The sequence below is a fragment of the Salmo salar genome, chromosome 23 (genome assembly GCF_965601325.2).
Source record: "Salmo salar chromosome 23, fSalSal1, whole genome shotgun sequence".
Taxonomy (NCBI): domain Eukaryota; kingdom Metazoa; phylum Chordata; class Actinopteri; order Salmoniformes; family Salmonidae; genus Salmo; species Salmo salar.
Genome location: NC_138313.1, coordinates 14549245 through 14564844, shown reverse-complemented (window position 1 = coordinate 14564844; position 15600 = coordinate 14549245). Strand labels below are relative to the sequence as shown.

The following is a 15600-nucleotide window of genomic DNA, read 5'->3' as shown; positions in this document are numbered from 1 at the left end:
AACACTGAACCATGCATGAGAGCACCAGCTGTTCCGGGCGACTGTGTGATCACATTCTCCATTGCCGATGTGAGTTAGACCTTTAAACAGGTTAACATATACAAGGCTGCAGGGCCAGATAAATTACCAGGACAGGTACTCAGAGTATGCGCTGACCAGCTGGCCAGTATTTTTGCTGACATTTTCAAACTCTCTCTGAACATGTCTGTAATACCTACATGATACCTAGATGTTTCAAGCAGACCACCACAGTCCCTATTCCCAAGAACGCCATGGTACACTGTCTAAATTACTATTGCCCCGTAGCAATCGCATCTGTATCCATGAAATGCTTTGAAAGTCAGGGCTCACATCAACACCATCATCCCAGCCTCTCCCTCAGTGTCAGCAAGACAAAAGAGCTGAATGAAGGTCTACAGTAGCCTCAACAGCACTCTGTAGGGTAGCACCATGGTGTAGCTGGGGGACAGCTAGCTTCCGTCCTCCTCTGGGTACATGGACCTCAATACAAAACCTAGGATGCTCATGGTTCTTCCCCCATTCCATAAACTTACCCAGTAATTATGACAACTTCCGGATAACGTCCTCCAACCTATCAGAGATCTTGCAGCATGAACTGACATGTTGTCCACTCAATCATAGGATCAGAAAATGTATCTAGTACTGAAAGCATAAGCTATAAGCTAGCTAGCAGTGCAGAAAATGTGGTGAGTAGTTGACTCAAAGAGAGAGAAAGACAATAGTTGAACAGTTTTGAACAAATCAATTTCTTCAGAAATGAAGGAGAAGCGAGAGAGAGAGAGAGCGAGAGAGAGCAAGAGAGAGCACTAGCAATATTTTTTTCCACTTTCACTTTTACTTACTTAGCTAGCTAATACAGATTGCTAGTTTAGACTACTCAAACACCCGGCTCAAACAGACGTCATGCTATGTTAGATAGCTGGCTATGACTATCCAACACTGGAACTCTTCCAAGTCAAGGTAAGCTTTTGGTTTTACTAATTTACTGCCACTGGGGCCCGCTGGTGTAACTGCTAAACTGCTTACTGACTGTACACAGTACTGCATGATTGTAGTGGGTTTACTAATGCATTAGTTCTATTAGCTATGTTGACAATGACGTTACTTTAACTAATATGGTGACAACGATGCAGCCTGTGTGTAGCGGTTAGCGGTTACGTTATCAAGGTTTTTGTTGGATTTTTGTTGTTGTTGCCTAGTCCCAGACAGCTGATGTGTTTTGCATTGAAGTCCACAAATGAATGGAAAAGGTGAGAGGAGGAAAGTGCGTAGATGGCTGTTATGAAAGTGAACTGTGTTTACTTGTGACCAGGGGTGTATTCATCCTGCCGATTTTGTTGAAAAACGTTTCTTAAACGGAAGCAAATGGAATGAAACGGAGATAAACATACCTGCATTTGTCCAATAGAAACTCTTGTTTGCAACTGCAACTAATGATTACACCCTATATCAGCTAGATGCAGGCAAGTGTGTGCAAAGTGTCATTGAATGTGTCACTGTCTGTCCATGTGTCACCGTCTGTCACCTCACATTTTTCTCTCAACCTGTGTCACCAACATATGCTAGGTTGTAGCAACCCCATGATGGGTATAGGAAATATTTGAGTATCATGTAGTAGCCTAAACCTATTGATGTAACATTGAGCTGGGTGAATATAATATGAATGACAGTAATCCAATATGCTGTAATAGAAATAAGGCCATGCTCATAAAAAAAAAGATTGTTCTCCCTCATCATAAACGGCACCGACCGCCACTGGCTGGTACCCTGTGTAAATAGCCAAGTTCTCATTACTCATATTGTATTTTTGGGGTTTTATTATTATATATTTACTTTTCTATTATTTCTCTATTTTCTTTCTCTCTGCATTGTTGGGGAGGACCGGAGTGAAGCATTTCACTGCTAGTCTACACCTGTTGTTTTCAATGCATGTGATGAATAAAATTAAATTAAATTTGACACACACAAACATACACACAGTCTTGCTTAACTAACCTTGTGGGGACACACAATTGATTCCCATTCAAAATACTATTTCCCCTAACCTCTAACCCTAAACCTAACCCTTTCCAGTTTTTGTTTGTTAATTATTCTTGTGGGGACTTCTAGTCCCCACAAGACGAGTTAGAGACACACACACACACACACACACACACACACACACACACACACACACACACACCCCCCCCCCCCCCCCCCCGATGACATGAAAGCCCTCTACTGTTCCTGTCGAGGAGAGGATCTGTCCGCCATGACATGACAACCATGCTTCAGTTATGATGGCAACCATAGCAACGGCTACAAACACATGCATCTGTTTATGAGTAGTGAAGATACAACTTAACTGTTGCTATCGGAAATGTGCTGCTGTATACACACTATGTTATATAATACATGCATGAAATCTGAACTAATAGCTTTCACAGATAATTAAAGCATCCTGGCCATACGTGCGAATTGTTGGTAATGGGAGGTGCAAATGAATGTGCCAACACTTTTGGAGTCTCAAATTTTTCCCTTCTAAATTTCTTTCCATCACTCCCTTCTCTTTACATTCACTATCATAGCATTAACAAGTCACATCATAGGTTGTATGGACTCAACCTGTGTGCAATAACAGTGTTTAGCATTATTTGTTGATGACTACCTCATCTCTGTACCACACACACATACAATTATCTGTAAGGTCCCTCAGTCGAGCAGTGAATTTCACCCACAAAAACCAGGGAGTCCAATGCCTCACAAAGAAGGGCATCTATTTGTAGATGGGTAAATTTTTTTATTAAAAAAGCAGTCATTGAATATACCTTTGAGCATGAGTTATTAATTACACTTTGGATGGTGTATCAATACACCCCATTACTACAAAGATACAGGCGTCCCTCCTAACTCAGTTGCCGGAGAGGAAGGAAACCACTCAGGGATTTCACCATGAGGCCAACAGTTACATAGTTAACTCTGCTTGAAAATCTATGTCAAGACCTGAAAATGGTTGTCTAGCAATGACCAATTTGACAGAGCTTGAAACATTTTAAAAATGATAATGGGCAAATGTTCCACAATCCAGGTGTGGAAAGCACTTGGAGACTTACCCAGAAAGACCCACATCTGTAATCGCTGCCAAAGATGATTCTAACATGTATTGACAAGATATATTAGTGTTTTATGTTTCATGATATTTTTCACTAATGTTCCTATTTTTCTTCCACTTTGACATTACAGAGTATTTTGTATAGATCGTTGACAAAAAAAACGGCAATTAAATCCATTTGAATCCTACTTTTTAACACAACAAAATGTGGAAAAAGTCAAGGTGTTTGAATACTTTCTGAAGGCGCTGTATACTTCGCATTTAAAAAAAAAACTGGTACCAGGCTGCCTTCAGGCGAGTCTTGTGAGGCTGGTGGGTGTTCTAGAGCAAAACAAGACTCCCCTTTCCATAGAGGGGTCATATTAGTGTGTAGCCCAAACTGTTCGGACGCTACAAACAGAAGTTGGCAGATCGGCGGTACCGACTTCAGAGGTGTCCCGTGATGCTTGTTGGTGTCCTTGAGCAAAACAGGTGACATGTAAGTGTCCATGAGAGTCTCATCTTTCCATATTAGTTTGTAGGCCAAACCGTTCGGACATGTCTTCTGGTCTGACAAAGACAGCTGTAGCTTGGCCACCTTCTAGCTAAGATGCAGAAGGCCGACATTGGAGGATGTGGGGGATTGAGATGCAGCCCATGCAAAAAAACGGATATCTCTAGCTTAAACAGACAGCTTTTGATGGGGATTTCTTCAGTTTGCTATGAGAGTTTAATGTTTCTGTCTCCTCCTCTCTCCCTGTCAGCTGAAGGACAATGGGATGAGGGATGGGAAGGACAAGGCCAAACTCAGCCTGAAGTGCCTGAAAGCCCAGAAGAAGAAGAAGCCTCCAGATGTATCAGGTAGCAGAGATAGACACACAAACTTCACCTCAACTTTTAACACAATGAAGCAGTCAAATAAATGTAAATGAACTAGAGCAGGAGTGCCCTTTGGTAATACACATCCAATGAAGGCTGCTCTTTGAAAGTAAGGATGATTGTTTCAGGAAAATAAAGATGTTGATGGGGTGAATCTACCCCAAAGCATGATGTTGTCTGCTCTGTTTGTCCCTCCTCAGACTCTGTAGAGGCCCTCCTTCTAGACCAGGTAGAGAAGCTCAACAGGCAGAATGCTGAGCGTTCCCATGGTAATGGGGTGGTTCTGGACATGCCCCGCATCCCCGTTGTCCAACCAGATGACATGGAAGAGCTAGAGGGGAAGGAGGAGGAGAAGAGGAAAACCCCTGACCAGGAGGAAGAGCAGAGGGCCAGGGAAGAAGAGGAAGAGGAGGGGGATATATTTGGTGAATCTGACCCTGAGGAAGAGGAGGGAAGAGAGGGAGAGGCACTGAAGATTAAGGTGGAGCACGTTCAAGAGGAAGACGGGGAGAAGAGAGGGGAAGGAGGGGAGAAAGAGTCATCAGAACCTCTAGAAAGGTACCTTTCGACACTCAACCCATCTTATGACGTTACTACTATGACTGTAAATCTCAACTTCTGTACACGCTTAGCAAAAGAACTACTGGAAGTTACTTACTTAACACAATTGATAGTCATTTTGATGTTTGTTCATTATTTAGTTCTGAGGAGTTAGGTGAGGTGGCTGCCAGCAGTAAACGTGGCGTCCAAGAGGAGTATTGGGTGAAAGACAACTTGAAAAAGAGTCGAGTGGAGGAAAAGAAAGATGGGGAAGAGGAGGAAGGAAGAGTTCCTGAGGGTTCAGAGCTTCAGGCTGCCCAATCAGAGGCAGAGAAGACGGAGAAGGAAGAGGAGGTGGATGATGGACAGCCAAAAGAGTACATTATTGGTGAGGTTCATCATTTTGCAGAATTGGAAACTGACAAATGTTTGAAAACAAAGCTAATTTGGACTTTTGTAGCCATTGTGGCAAAATTCCTAAAATAAAATAGGGTATTGAGATATCTTCTGTAAATTAAGTTAAGTATCTTGATATTACCCTGGATGCGCAAGCAGGCTGATAAACATTCAGAAACCCTAACTACTACTGTATTTCTAGTTAGGGACATTCGACTTTCAGTCACTCACACCACAGGTCACATTACATTAAAGGGATACTTCGGGATTCTTCTGACTACTTTCCCAGAGCCAGATTAACTCGTGTATAACATGTTTATGTCTGTGTCCAGAATACAGGAAATTAAAGGAAATTTCAATAGCCAATGCTAACTAGTATGCTAGTAGATACAGTTGAAGTCGGAAGTTTACATACACCTTAGCCAAACACATTTAAACTCAGTTTTTCACAATTCCTGACATTTAATCCGAGTAAACATTTCCTGTCTTAGGTCAGTTAGGATCACCACTTTACTTTAAGAATGTGACATGTCAGAAATAACAGAAAATTAGTAGTGAGAATGATTTATTTCAGCGTCTATTTCTTAAATCACATTCCCAGTTTACATACACTCAATTAGTATTTGGTAGCATTGCCTTTAAATTGTTTAACTTGGGTCAAATGTTTTGGGTAACCTTCCACAAGCTTCCCACAATAAGTTGGGTGCATTTTGGCCCATTCCTCCTGACAGAGCTGATGTAACTGGGTCAGGTTTGTAGGCCTCCTTGTTCGCACATGCTTTTTCATATCTGCCCACAAATGTTCTATAGGATTGAGGTCAGGGTTTGTGATGGCCACTCCAATACCTTGACTTTGTTGTCCTTAAGCCATTCTGCCACAACTTTGGAAGTATGCTTGGGGTCATTGTTCATTTGGAAGACCCATTTGCGACCAAGCTTTAACTTCCTGACTGATGTCTTGAGATGTTGCTTCAATATATCCACATAATTTTCCTACCTCATGATGCCATCTATTTTGTATAGTGCACCAGTCCCTCCTGCAGCAAAGCACCCCCACAACATGATGCAGCCACCCCGTGCTTCACGGTTGGGATGGTGTTCTTCGGCTTGCAAGCTTCCCCCTTTTTCCTCCAAACATAATGATGGTCATTATGGCCAAACAGTTATATTTTTGTTTCATCAGACCAGAGGACATTTCTCAAAAAATGATGATACGGTATTCTGTTTTTTTTATGGCGGTTTTGGTGCAGTGGCTTCTTCCTTGCTGAGCGGCCTTTCAGGTTATGTTGATATAGGACTCCTTTTACTGTGGATATAGATACTTTTGTACCTGTTTCCTCCAGCATCTTCACAAGATCCTTTGCTGTTGTTCTGAGAATGATTTGGACTTTTCGCACCAAAGTATGTTCGTCTCTAGGAGACAGAACACTTCTCCTTCCTGAGCAGTATGACGGCTGCGTGGTCCCATGGTGTTTATACTTGCGTACTATTGTTTGTACAGATGAACGTGGTACCTTCAGGCATTTGGAAATTGCTCCCAAGGATGAACCAGACTTGTGGAGGTCTACAATTGGTTTCTGCGGTCTTTGCTGATTTCTTTTGATTTTCATATGATGTCAAGAAAAGAGGCACTGAGTTTGAAGGTAGACCTTGAAATACATCCACAGGTACACCTCCAATTGACTTAAATGATGTCAATTTGCCTATCAGAAGCTTCTAAAGCCATGACATCATTTTCTGTTAAAAGGCACAGTCAACTTAGTGTATGTAAACTTCTGACCCACTGGAATTGTGATACAGTGAATTATAAGTGAATTATTCTGTGTGTAAACAATTGTTGGAAAAATTACTTGTGTCATGCGCAAGGTAGATGTCCTATCCAACTTGCCAAAACTATAGCTTGTTAACAAGAAATTTGTGGAGTGGTTGAAGAACGACTTTTAATGACTACAACCTAAGTGTATGTAAACTTCCGACTTCAACTGTACCTATAGACTTCCAGACTATGCACTAATGCTAGTTAGCAACTTCCTTCAAGCTGCACGCAGAGACATAAAAATAGTATCCACGAGTTCATCTGACTCTGGGGAAATAGATTGCCAAAATCCGAAAGTATCTCTTTAACACCATGCATGTATGAACTTCACGCACATGACACAGCTGGCATATTGGATTATGAAATGCTGGCATTACGCCATATGATCTGTTTGGTTACTAAGAACAGAAAATAATCTATCTTCTGTATGCTCCTCCCTATCCCCACTTCTGTCCCCTCACACCCTTTTTCCCCATGTACATGATATCCCTTATCCCTCTCCTTTCCTCCATCTATCTCTCTTCTCTCCAGACTCTAGCCCTCCGCCAGCAGCCCCCTTTGATCACCGCATCGTGACACCTAAACCTCACCAGGTTACTACCTTCTACGCCATTAACAGAGAGGAGGTCCTAGGAGGGTGAGTTGGGAGGAGAGTGTGAGAGACATGGAGAGAGAAAGAGAGAGAGAGAGGATGGCAGGCCCAGGCAGGGGATCCATAATACACTCACAGTTCAAGTAGACCCTCAAACACACACTACACTGAAACCCCCAACCTCAGCTCTCATAACATCACAGTCAGGCCATTTATTTTTACTCCACAGTATGTGAACCCCCCCCCCCACCCTCCCCCCCAGCTGGAATGAAATCAGGGGAAATCTCACACTTGTGGTGGGGCCAGTTACAGTATTTTCCAGAGCTGTTTTAAATGCCCTCTTAATGGCAGATGATTAGACGGCCCAGGGGGCATTTATTACGCAATGACAGAATGTGTGTGTGTGTGAGTACGCCCACGCAGTGGTAGAAAAAGTACACAATTGTCATACTTGACAAAAAGTTAAGATACCTTAATAGAAAATAACTCAAATAAAAGTGAAAGTCACCAAGTAAACTACTTGAGTAAAAGTATACAATTATTTGGTTTTAAATATACTTAAGTATCAAAAGTAAAAGTGTAAATAATTTAAATTCCTTATATTTAAGCATGTCAGACATAACAATTTTCTTGGTTTTTTTTAAATTACGGTTAGCCAGGGGCACACTCCAAGACTCAGACATAATTTACAAATGAAGCATTTTTTATAAGTGTTCAAAATGTGTCAGGGAAAATGTATAGAGTAAAAAATACATTATTTTCATTAGGAATGTAGTGAAGTAAAAGTACAAGTAATCAAAAATATAATAGTAAAGTACAGATACCCCCCAAAAACGACTTAAGTAGTACTTTTTTACTTAAGTACTTTACACCACTGTGTGTGTGTGACAGGGGTCTCTAATGCAACCAGCCAACCAGCCAGTGATAAAGCCTGTGTGTGTGTGTGTGTGTGTGTGTGTGTGTGTGTGTGTGTGTGTGTGTGGCAGGTCTCTCTGATGCAACCAGCCAACCAGCCAGTGTTAAAGCCTGTGTGTGTGTGTGTGTGTGTGTGTGTGTGTGGTGTGTGTGTGTGTGTGTGTGTGTGTGTGTGTGTGTGTGTGTGTGTGTGTGTGTGTGTGTGTGTGTGTGTGTGTGTGTGTGTGTGTGTGTGTGTGTGTGTGTGGCAGGTCTCTCTGATGCAACCAGCCAACCAGCCAGTGTTAAAGCCTGTGTGTGTGTGTGTGTGTGACAGGCCTCTCTGATGCAACCAGCCAGTCAGCCAGTGTTAAACCCAGGCTCTGTATCTGCTGATTACTGTATTACTGCTCTGCACGCTAACACATCTCCCAGATAGCTGCAATAGTGACACATAATTCATATTACTGATTGACGTCATTACAGAGAGAGAGTGCATTTGCCATGCCTATGCCCTACAATGACAACCCCAAAAGCCTGATATAGAAAATAAACATTACTATAAGGTTATTACTGTACTATCCTTAGCCTAGCCTAGACAGAAAGAACAGGGTGTCATCATTGTTTATGAACGTGTTTCTCTGTTTGTGACTTTGGGTTCATAGGGGACGTTTTGGACAAGTCCATAAATGCGTAGAGAACTCTTCTGGACTGAAGCTTGCCGCCAAGATTATCAAAGCCAGGAGCCAGAAAGAGAAGGTAAAGACCTTGATCTAAATATTAGACCCGAAACAGATACTTTAATAGAGGCCTCCCAGGTGTACATTTCAGACATTGATAGCATATGTCATAAAGAATTCGTATATCCCAAATGACACCCCATTCCCTATCTAGTGCACTACTTTTGATCAGGGCCCTGGTCAAAAGTAATGCTCTACATAGGGAATACAGTGCCATTTGGAAAGAAGCCATTATATCAGTTGTACAGTATGTGTCCAATGTCCCCTCCATGAAGATGGAAGGATATTTTATAATAGCACAACGCCATAAAGAATAGAGAAACATTTTTAAATAGATATAGCTTAATCCCCCCTAATACTCACGACACATGAGTCAGTCTCATCTCAGCTTAGTGTGCCATGTGAGATGAGATAGCGGTCAGATGTCTGTGGCAGTGCATCGCTGAATGGCTACGTTATCATTTCAGATATTCATAAAGTCTAGTTAGCCTACCGAAACCAGGTTCAAAGCCGTAGCTGGCTCAAGTTTCTGTGTGATACTGTAGGTCTCAATAACGGACCTCGCTGGGTTTGTGTGTCTGTGTTTCTGTTAGTCTGCCTGTGGATCTAATGTCTAACGTATTGGCCTGTCTCCCAGGACGTGGTGAAGAATGAGATCCAGGTGATGAACCAACTCAATCACGCCAACCTGATCCAGCTCTACGCTGCCTTCGAGTCAAGCCACGACATCATCCTCGTCATGGAATAGTGGGTCTCCCTCTCTCTCTCTTTTTCTCTGTATATATACAGGTATATATATGTATATATGTGTGTGTGTGTATTCATGAGTTTGCATCTGTGGCCTTTGAAATGTTTGAATCCTTTTGTTTGTAGTGTGATTTGAAGATTCAAATCAAGTATCTAAAGTGTGTGTATTTCTCCTCTTTGCGCTACACCATATATCACCTGTCTCTATTCCTGTGTGTGACGGTATCTCTCTCCGTTCTACCATCCAGAATGTGTGTGACTGTATTTCTCACCTCTATACAGTGTGGATGGAGGGGAGTTGTTTGACCGGATCATAGACGAGAACTACAACCTGACAGAGCTAGACACAGTGCTGTTCATCAGACAGATCTGTGAGGGATTACAGTACATGCACAAGATGTACATCTTACATCTAGACCTCAAGGTATATGACCCACTCTCTAGGTCTTCATTTGCTATTCAAATCGAATCACATTTTATTTGTCACATGCGCCCAAATACAACAGGTGTAGAAGTTACTGTGAAATGCCTACTTACGAGCCCTTAACCAACAACGCAGTTCAAGAAATATAGTTAAGAAAATATTTACTAAATAAACTGAAGTACAAAATAAAATTAAAAGTAACACAATAAAATAACAATAGGGAGGCAATATACGGAGGTTGGGTAAATGTAAATAGTCTGGGTGGCCATTTGATTAATTGTTCAGCAGTCTTATGGATTTGTTGGTAGAAGCTTTTTGGACCTAAACTTGGCTCTCCGGTACCGCTTGCCATGCTGTAGCGCCTTACGGTCGGATGCCGAGCAGTTGCCGTACCAGGCGGTGATGCAACCTGTCAGGATGTTCTCGATGGTGCAGCTGTAGAACTTTTTGAGGATCTATCTCTTTCCCATTTTCTCCTCCACCTGTGCACTTCTCCCTATTTATCTTTTGATGACCATGCCTGTACCACCAGCTTTCGGTCACTGGCTTAGAACAGGTAGCTAGTTTCTTTGTCTCACTCTTTTGTCTCCTTTCCTAGCCAGAGAACATTCTGTGTGTGAGCAGAGCTACAAACAAGATCAAAATAATAGACTTTGGGCTTGCAAGAAGGTAAGATACAAATATCTACAGTACAGTATATATGGTCTATTTCTCTGTCTCTCTTTAGGGGCATTCTCTACACGTTCTTAACACTCTTCTCTCCTCATTCCCTCCTCTGTCCCTGTCTCAGGTATAAGCCCAGGGAAAAGCTGAGGGTTAATTTTGGAACGCCGGAATTCCTAGCTCCTGAAGTCATCAACTATGAATTTGTCTCATTCCCTACAGACATGTGGAGTCTGGGAGTCATCACATACATGCTGTGAGTCCTCATAGACAATAACATTTACATTCTCATACTCACATACAATACACAGGCTACCTACCCTAAGATGTGGATGGGTGACATTAAAAATACACTACAGTGACATGGTTTTAACTCAATGTGCTGACACCTAAATAACACTATTCAAAGGAAACAAGCTCCCCGGGGAACGGAGCTTGCATTGTATTAAAAGCTAACGTTTCAGCCTCCTAGCCTTTGTCAGAGCTTTTGTGATCACTTATCCTCAATGTCATCACTGTGGCTCACCTCTCCGCTGTGCCTCTAGGCTGACTGGTCTGTCTCCATTCCTGGGTGACGATGACAACGAGACTCTGAACAACATCCTCGCCTGTCAGTGGAACTTTGAGGAGGAGGAGTTTACAGACATCTCTGAGGAGGCCAAAGACTTCATCGCGCGCCTGCTGATCAAGAGCAATAGGTGAAAGTTACTGTGTGTTACTTTGTGTGTGCTATCTAAGGTTGTATTATTATTCAGTTGTAGACCTGTGTATCCCTGTGATTGTGTGTGTTTTCATCATGCATGTGTGTGTTTGTGGGTGTGTTCCCTAGTTGGAGGATGAGTGCCTCACAGTCACTGAAACATTCCTGGCTGTCGGACCGTAATCTTCACTACCGCCTGCATCAGAAGGTAAAACACACACACACACGCACACACACCACTTTCCATCCTTGAGATTTGTTTGGTATGATGCATTTAACCCATTTGTATCACAATACACTAACATGGTAAATACACGGTACATTTTCTTACAGAAAAATAAGTGCCACTCAACACACCCTCACCCTCCCCGAAAATCTAGACAGGTAAGCCCTCAAAACCCCTCAGCCAACCAGCTCACAAACCTTATTGACTTTCCATTCATCTATATTCACAAATATACTGTAGGTGCCAAACATCAGGGGCTTATTCAGTCTTTCTTTTCTATTGGTTTAGTCCCCCATCCAGAATGAGTCTCCCCTCCAAAATGACGCCCAAGACCCTGTGGGCACCTTATGATGACATGGGCTGCTGCCTATTGATGACACTGGGGCCAGGGGCGGGACCCAACACTGGACCAACACTGCTGTACCTGTATGGCTACTCGATCACTACTCTCTGCGCTGCCTCGCATCCTCGCATCCGTTAGCTTTGCACCGCGGCTCGCTATAGCTCTCGCCACAGATGGGAGGGTGTGAGGCCAGCAGGAAGTTTAGGGTTACATTTCTACCTCCAACCCCAGCCCCATCCCACTCTGTTACTCTGGCCACAACATCACCAAAGACACTCAGCTAACAACCCAGCTAACAATGTCCACAGTGGCATGGTGCACCATGCGGTCATTCAGTCCTGCAAGCACAAAAAGAAGGGACCTTCGCCATGACAAGGGAAGAGGGGATTGCAGGTGGGGTGGCCAACAACTTTGTTCAACAGCTGAATGTCCCTTATGGGCCAGTGTATTGCTGTCCTAGCTTCAGTTGGGTAACTGAAAGAACTCAGTTGGGACAGAGCTGACATGTGCAGCCCCTGGGCTGAGGGTTAGGAGGAGGGCTTCTAGTCTGAGAGGACATCACGCACAGCCCCTCGGACCCAGTAGGCATCATCCTGCTGAATGAAAGATGAGGCGTGGAGTGAAAGAGTGGAGTGCCCATTACCCCCAGTAGAAATTGTACCCAGTATTAATGTAGTATTTATCATATTGCAGTTAATGTGGTGTAACAGTTACCTAAAACTCGACATTACTTGATAAAGAAACGTATGTGTTAATATGATGGCTACCTTCATAATAGTTTTGTGTAATTAATAAAGGTATTTTGCATAGTCACATGTTATAAGCATCATGCCCTGAACTTTTAATGGATCGCTATCAAATACAAACGGAACCCCCATCATATTATTTGTGTATATTTTCAGCATACTGTGGATGTGAAATACCTTATCATAGGTCTAGTTTACCAAGTCTTGTCATACCATTGCTTTTTATTTATTTGAGAGGTTTTGAATTAGAAGTCTGATGTGGGAGCATTTCTTTTCCTGGTATTTTCCTAGCATAGTTTCTAGAGTTAGGAGTGCTTTTTTTTTTCTTTACATTTGACAATACTGTCCATTTCTTCTTTATTTGCCCCATTGAAGTTTGTTGTATTAATTAATTGAAATTGGAAAATTAACAGATTATTCCTTAGTATTGGCTCTTCCCATTGCTGCTAACTTTACTTTCTCCTGGCACCACTGGTGTGAATTTACTATAAAACCACCTCTGTGCTTGCATGCTGTTGGCTTGACCTTTGACCCTGCTTTGCTTTGGCCATTTGGAGTAGCCCTCTCACCTTCCATGAAGGCATACTACTGATCTACAGAACACTACCTATATGATTGAATAATTCATGTTTATCACTGAAGTTAGTAGCCACCCACAGGGCACAGATGTCAGTTCAACGTCTAGTTTTGATTTACATTTCGTTCAGTTGTCAACTAACGTGAATTCAGTATTTTTTTAGGTTAAAAGATTTAGGTTAAAAGTTGGGTGAAAAAAATACGAAATGCCTTTACGTTGATAGCGCAAATCCAATTATACTGAACAAAAATATGAACGCAACATGTAAAGTGTTGGTCCCATGTTTCATAAGCTGAAACAAGGGACATGTCCCCCCCACATTCTGAAATTGCATTTTTGTCCCCCCCAGTTTTATCATTGGAATGTGATACAAAACAAGGCAACGGTGTGCTTTAGGACCATTTCGGACGCCTCCGAGCAGTCTGGTAGGCTGTTAGGAATGTTTATCCAACTGAAAACAAGTTATAAAATAACAATCATAATTATGGTCCCCCCCACTTCTAAAACCAAAGTTGCACCCCAGATTATTACACAGGTGCACCTTGTGCTAGGGACAGTAAAAGGTAACTCTAAAATGTGCAGTTGTGTCACACAACACAATGCCACAGATGTCTCAAGTTTTGAGGAAGCGTGCAATTGGCATGCTGAGTGCAGGAATGTCCACCAGAGCTGTTGCCAGAGAACTGAATGTTAATTTCTCTACCATAACCACCTCCAACGTCGTTTTAGAGAATTTGGCAGTATGTCCAACCGGCCTCAAAACCGCAGACCACATGTAATCACAACAGTCCAGGACCTCCACATCTGGCTTCTTCACCTGCGGGATTGTTTGAGACCAGCCACCCAGACAGCTGATGAAACTAAGGAGTATTTCTGTCTTTAATAATGGCCTTTTGTGGGGAAAAACGAATTCTGATTGGCTGGGCCTGGCTCCCCAGTGGGCGGGTCTATGCCCTCCCAGGCCCACCCATGGCTGCCCAGTCATGTGAAATACATAGATTAGGGTCTAATTTATTATTTTCAATTAACTTACTTCCCCATATGAACTGTAAATCAGTAAAATAGTTGACATTTTTGCACGTTGCGTTTATATTTTTGTTTCCGTAAAGTTTTACATGTTGATTCAACATCATCACATAGATTTTTGGGGTTGAAATTACGTGGAAACAATGCTGATTCAACCAGTGCCAGTCTACTTGTGCTCTCACATCAAGTTGTTGTCACTCATTGTCATGTCATTTATAATTAGCTTGACACTGACAGCAATGAAGTTGGCAAGAGCACAAACTGATCTGGGACCAGGCTATGAAGTTAGAATTTATGTTCATGAGTTGTCTTGGTTCCTCAACAGATTTTACTTGAAACGCAAGGCTTAGCGTCCATGAGAAGGGTATATAATTGTATATAAGACCCAGGAGAGAATAAACACATAAAAGAAGAGCTAATTTATTTATTTGTGTTCTACCGATTACATTTGAAGTGTTTGAGTAATTCTACTGTAGATCTAAATAAAATAAAAATGTGTGTATTATTGCCTCGCTATTCTCAAACTGTGGATAGTGGGTTGATTATTATTTGGTCAGATATTGATTGATTGTCAGATTATTTCTTGGTCAGATGTGCCCTCCATGATATGAAGTTGTCCTCCTTATACCCTTTCAAAGTGGAAAAGCGTTGTGAATTGTTAAAAAATATGTGACTTGTTTTTCCAAGTTTGTTTTTCTGTGATGATTCCTAGATAGAAATGTAGAAAGATAAATAAATACAAATCCTGACATGATTTATTCCTGGTTTTACTCTACAATGTGAACAATACTTTATTTGACAGTATAGAGAAAGTTAATTGAAATGAGTTACGGAAAACCGTGAGGCAGTAGAATCATCCTATTTTCTACAGCAGTGATGGGCAACTTGTGTTTCCCCCACTTGAGAGCAAAACATTTTAGCATCCCCCTTTTAACAGCGGAGAGAAAAAAATGTAGTTTCAGAGTTAATTTCCTGCAATTTTGCAAATTTTGCCTTCAGGTTGAGGGAAATGTTTACAGTTTTTAATAGGATATTTGAGTGAGTAAAAAAATATATGGGGGCCCACGGTCGGTAATTTGACCAAGTTTAGATAGCTGGCCGCTAGACTAATTTACGAATCTAAAAATGTTTTGCTGACATGGGCTATTTAAGTGACTGAAATAACAAGAGAAAAACTGCTGATTCACAACCAAATTTCTC

General features: G+C 41.9%; 1 protein-coding gene across 2 annotated transcripts in view; it reads left to right on the top strand.

Moving 5' to 3' along the window:
• LOC106584199 (uncharacterized) overlaps window positions 1–15149 on the top strand; it is a 42288-nt gene extending 27139 nt beyond the window's left edge. For both annotated transcript variants that reach the window (XM_014169209.3, XM_014169206.3), the window contains exons 2-14: window positions 3856–3952; window positions 4171–4528; window positions 4672–4898; window positions 7254–7359; window positions 8874–8967; window positions 9586–9695; window positions 9978–10119; window positions 10718–10788; window positions 10910–11038; window positions 11328–11480; window positions 11612–11690; window positions 11816–11866; window positions 11997–15149. In XM_014169209.3, coding sequence (XP_014024684.1) covers window positions 3856–3952; window positions 4171–4528; window positions 4672–4898; window positions 7254–7359; window positions 8874–8967; window positions 9586–9695; window positions 9978–10119; window positions 10718–10788; window positions 10910–11038; window positions 11328–11480; window positions 11612–11690; window positions 11816–11866; window positions 11997–12059 — 1680 coding nt within the window. In that variant the 3' untranslated portion in view covers window positions 12060–15149. The remainder of the gene's footprint in view (window positions 1–3855; window positions 3953–4170; window positions 4529–4671; window positions 4899–7253; window positions 7360–8873; window positions 8968–9585; window positions 9696–9977; window positions 10120–10717; window positions 10789–10909; window positions 11039–11327; window positions 11481–11611; window positions 11691–11815; window positions 11867–11996) is intronic.
• Window positions 15150–15600: the final 451 nt, after the last annotated feature.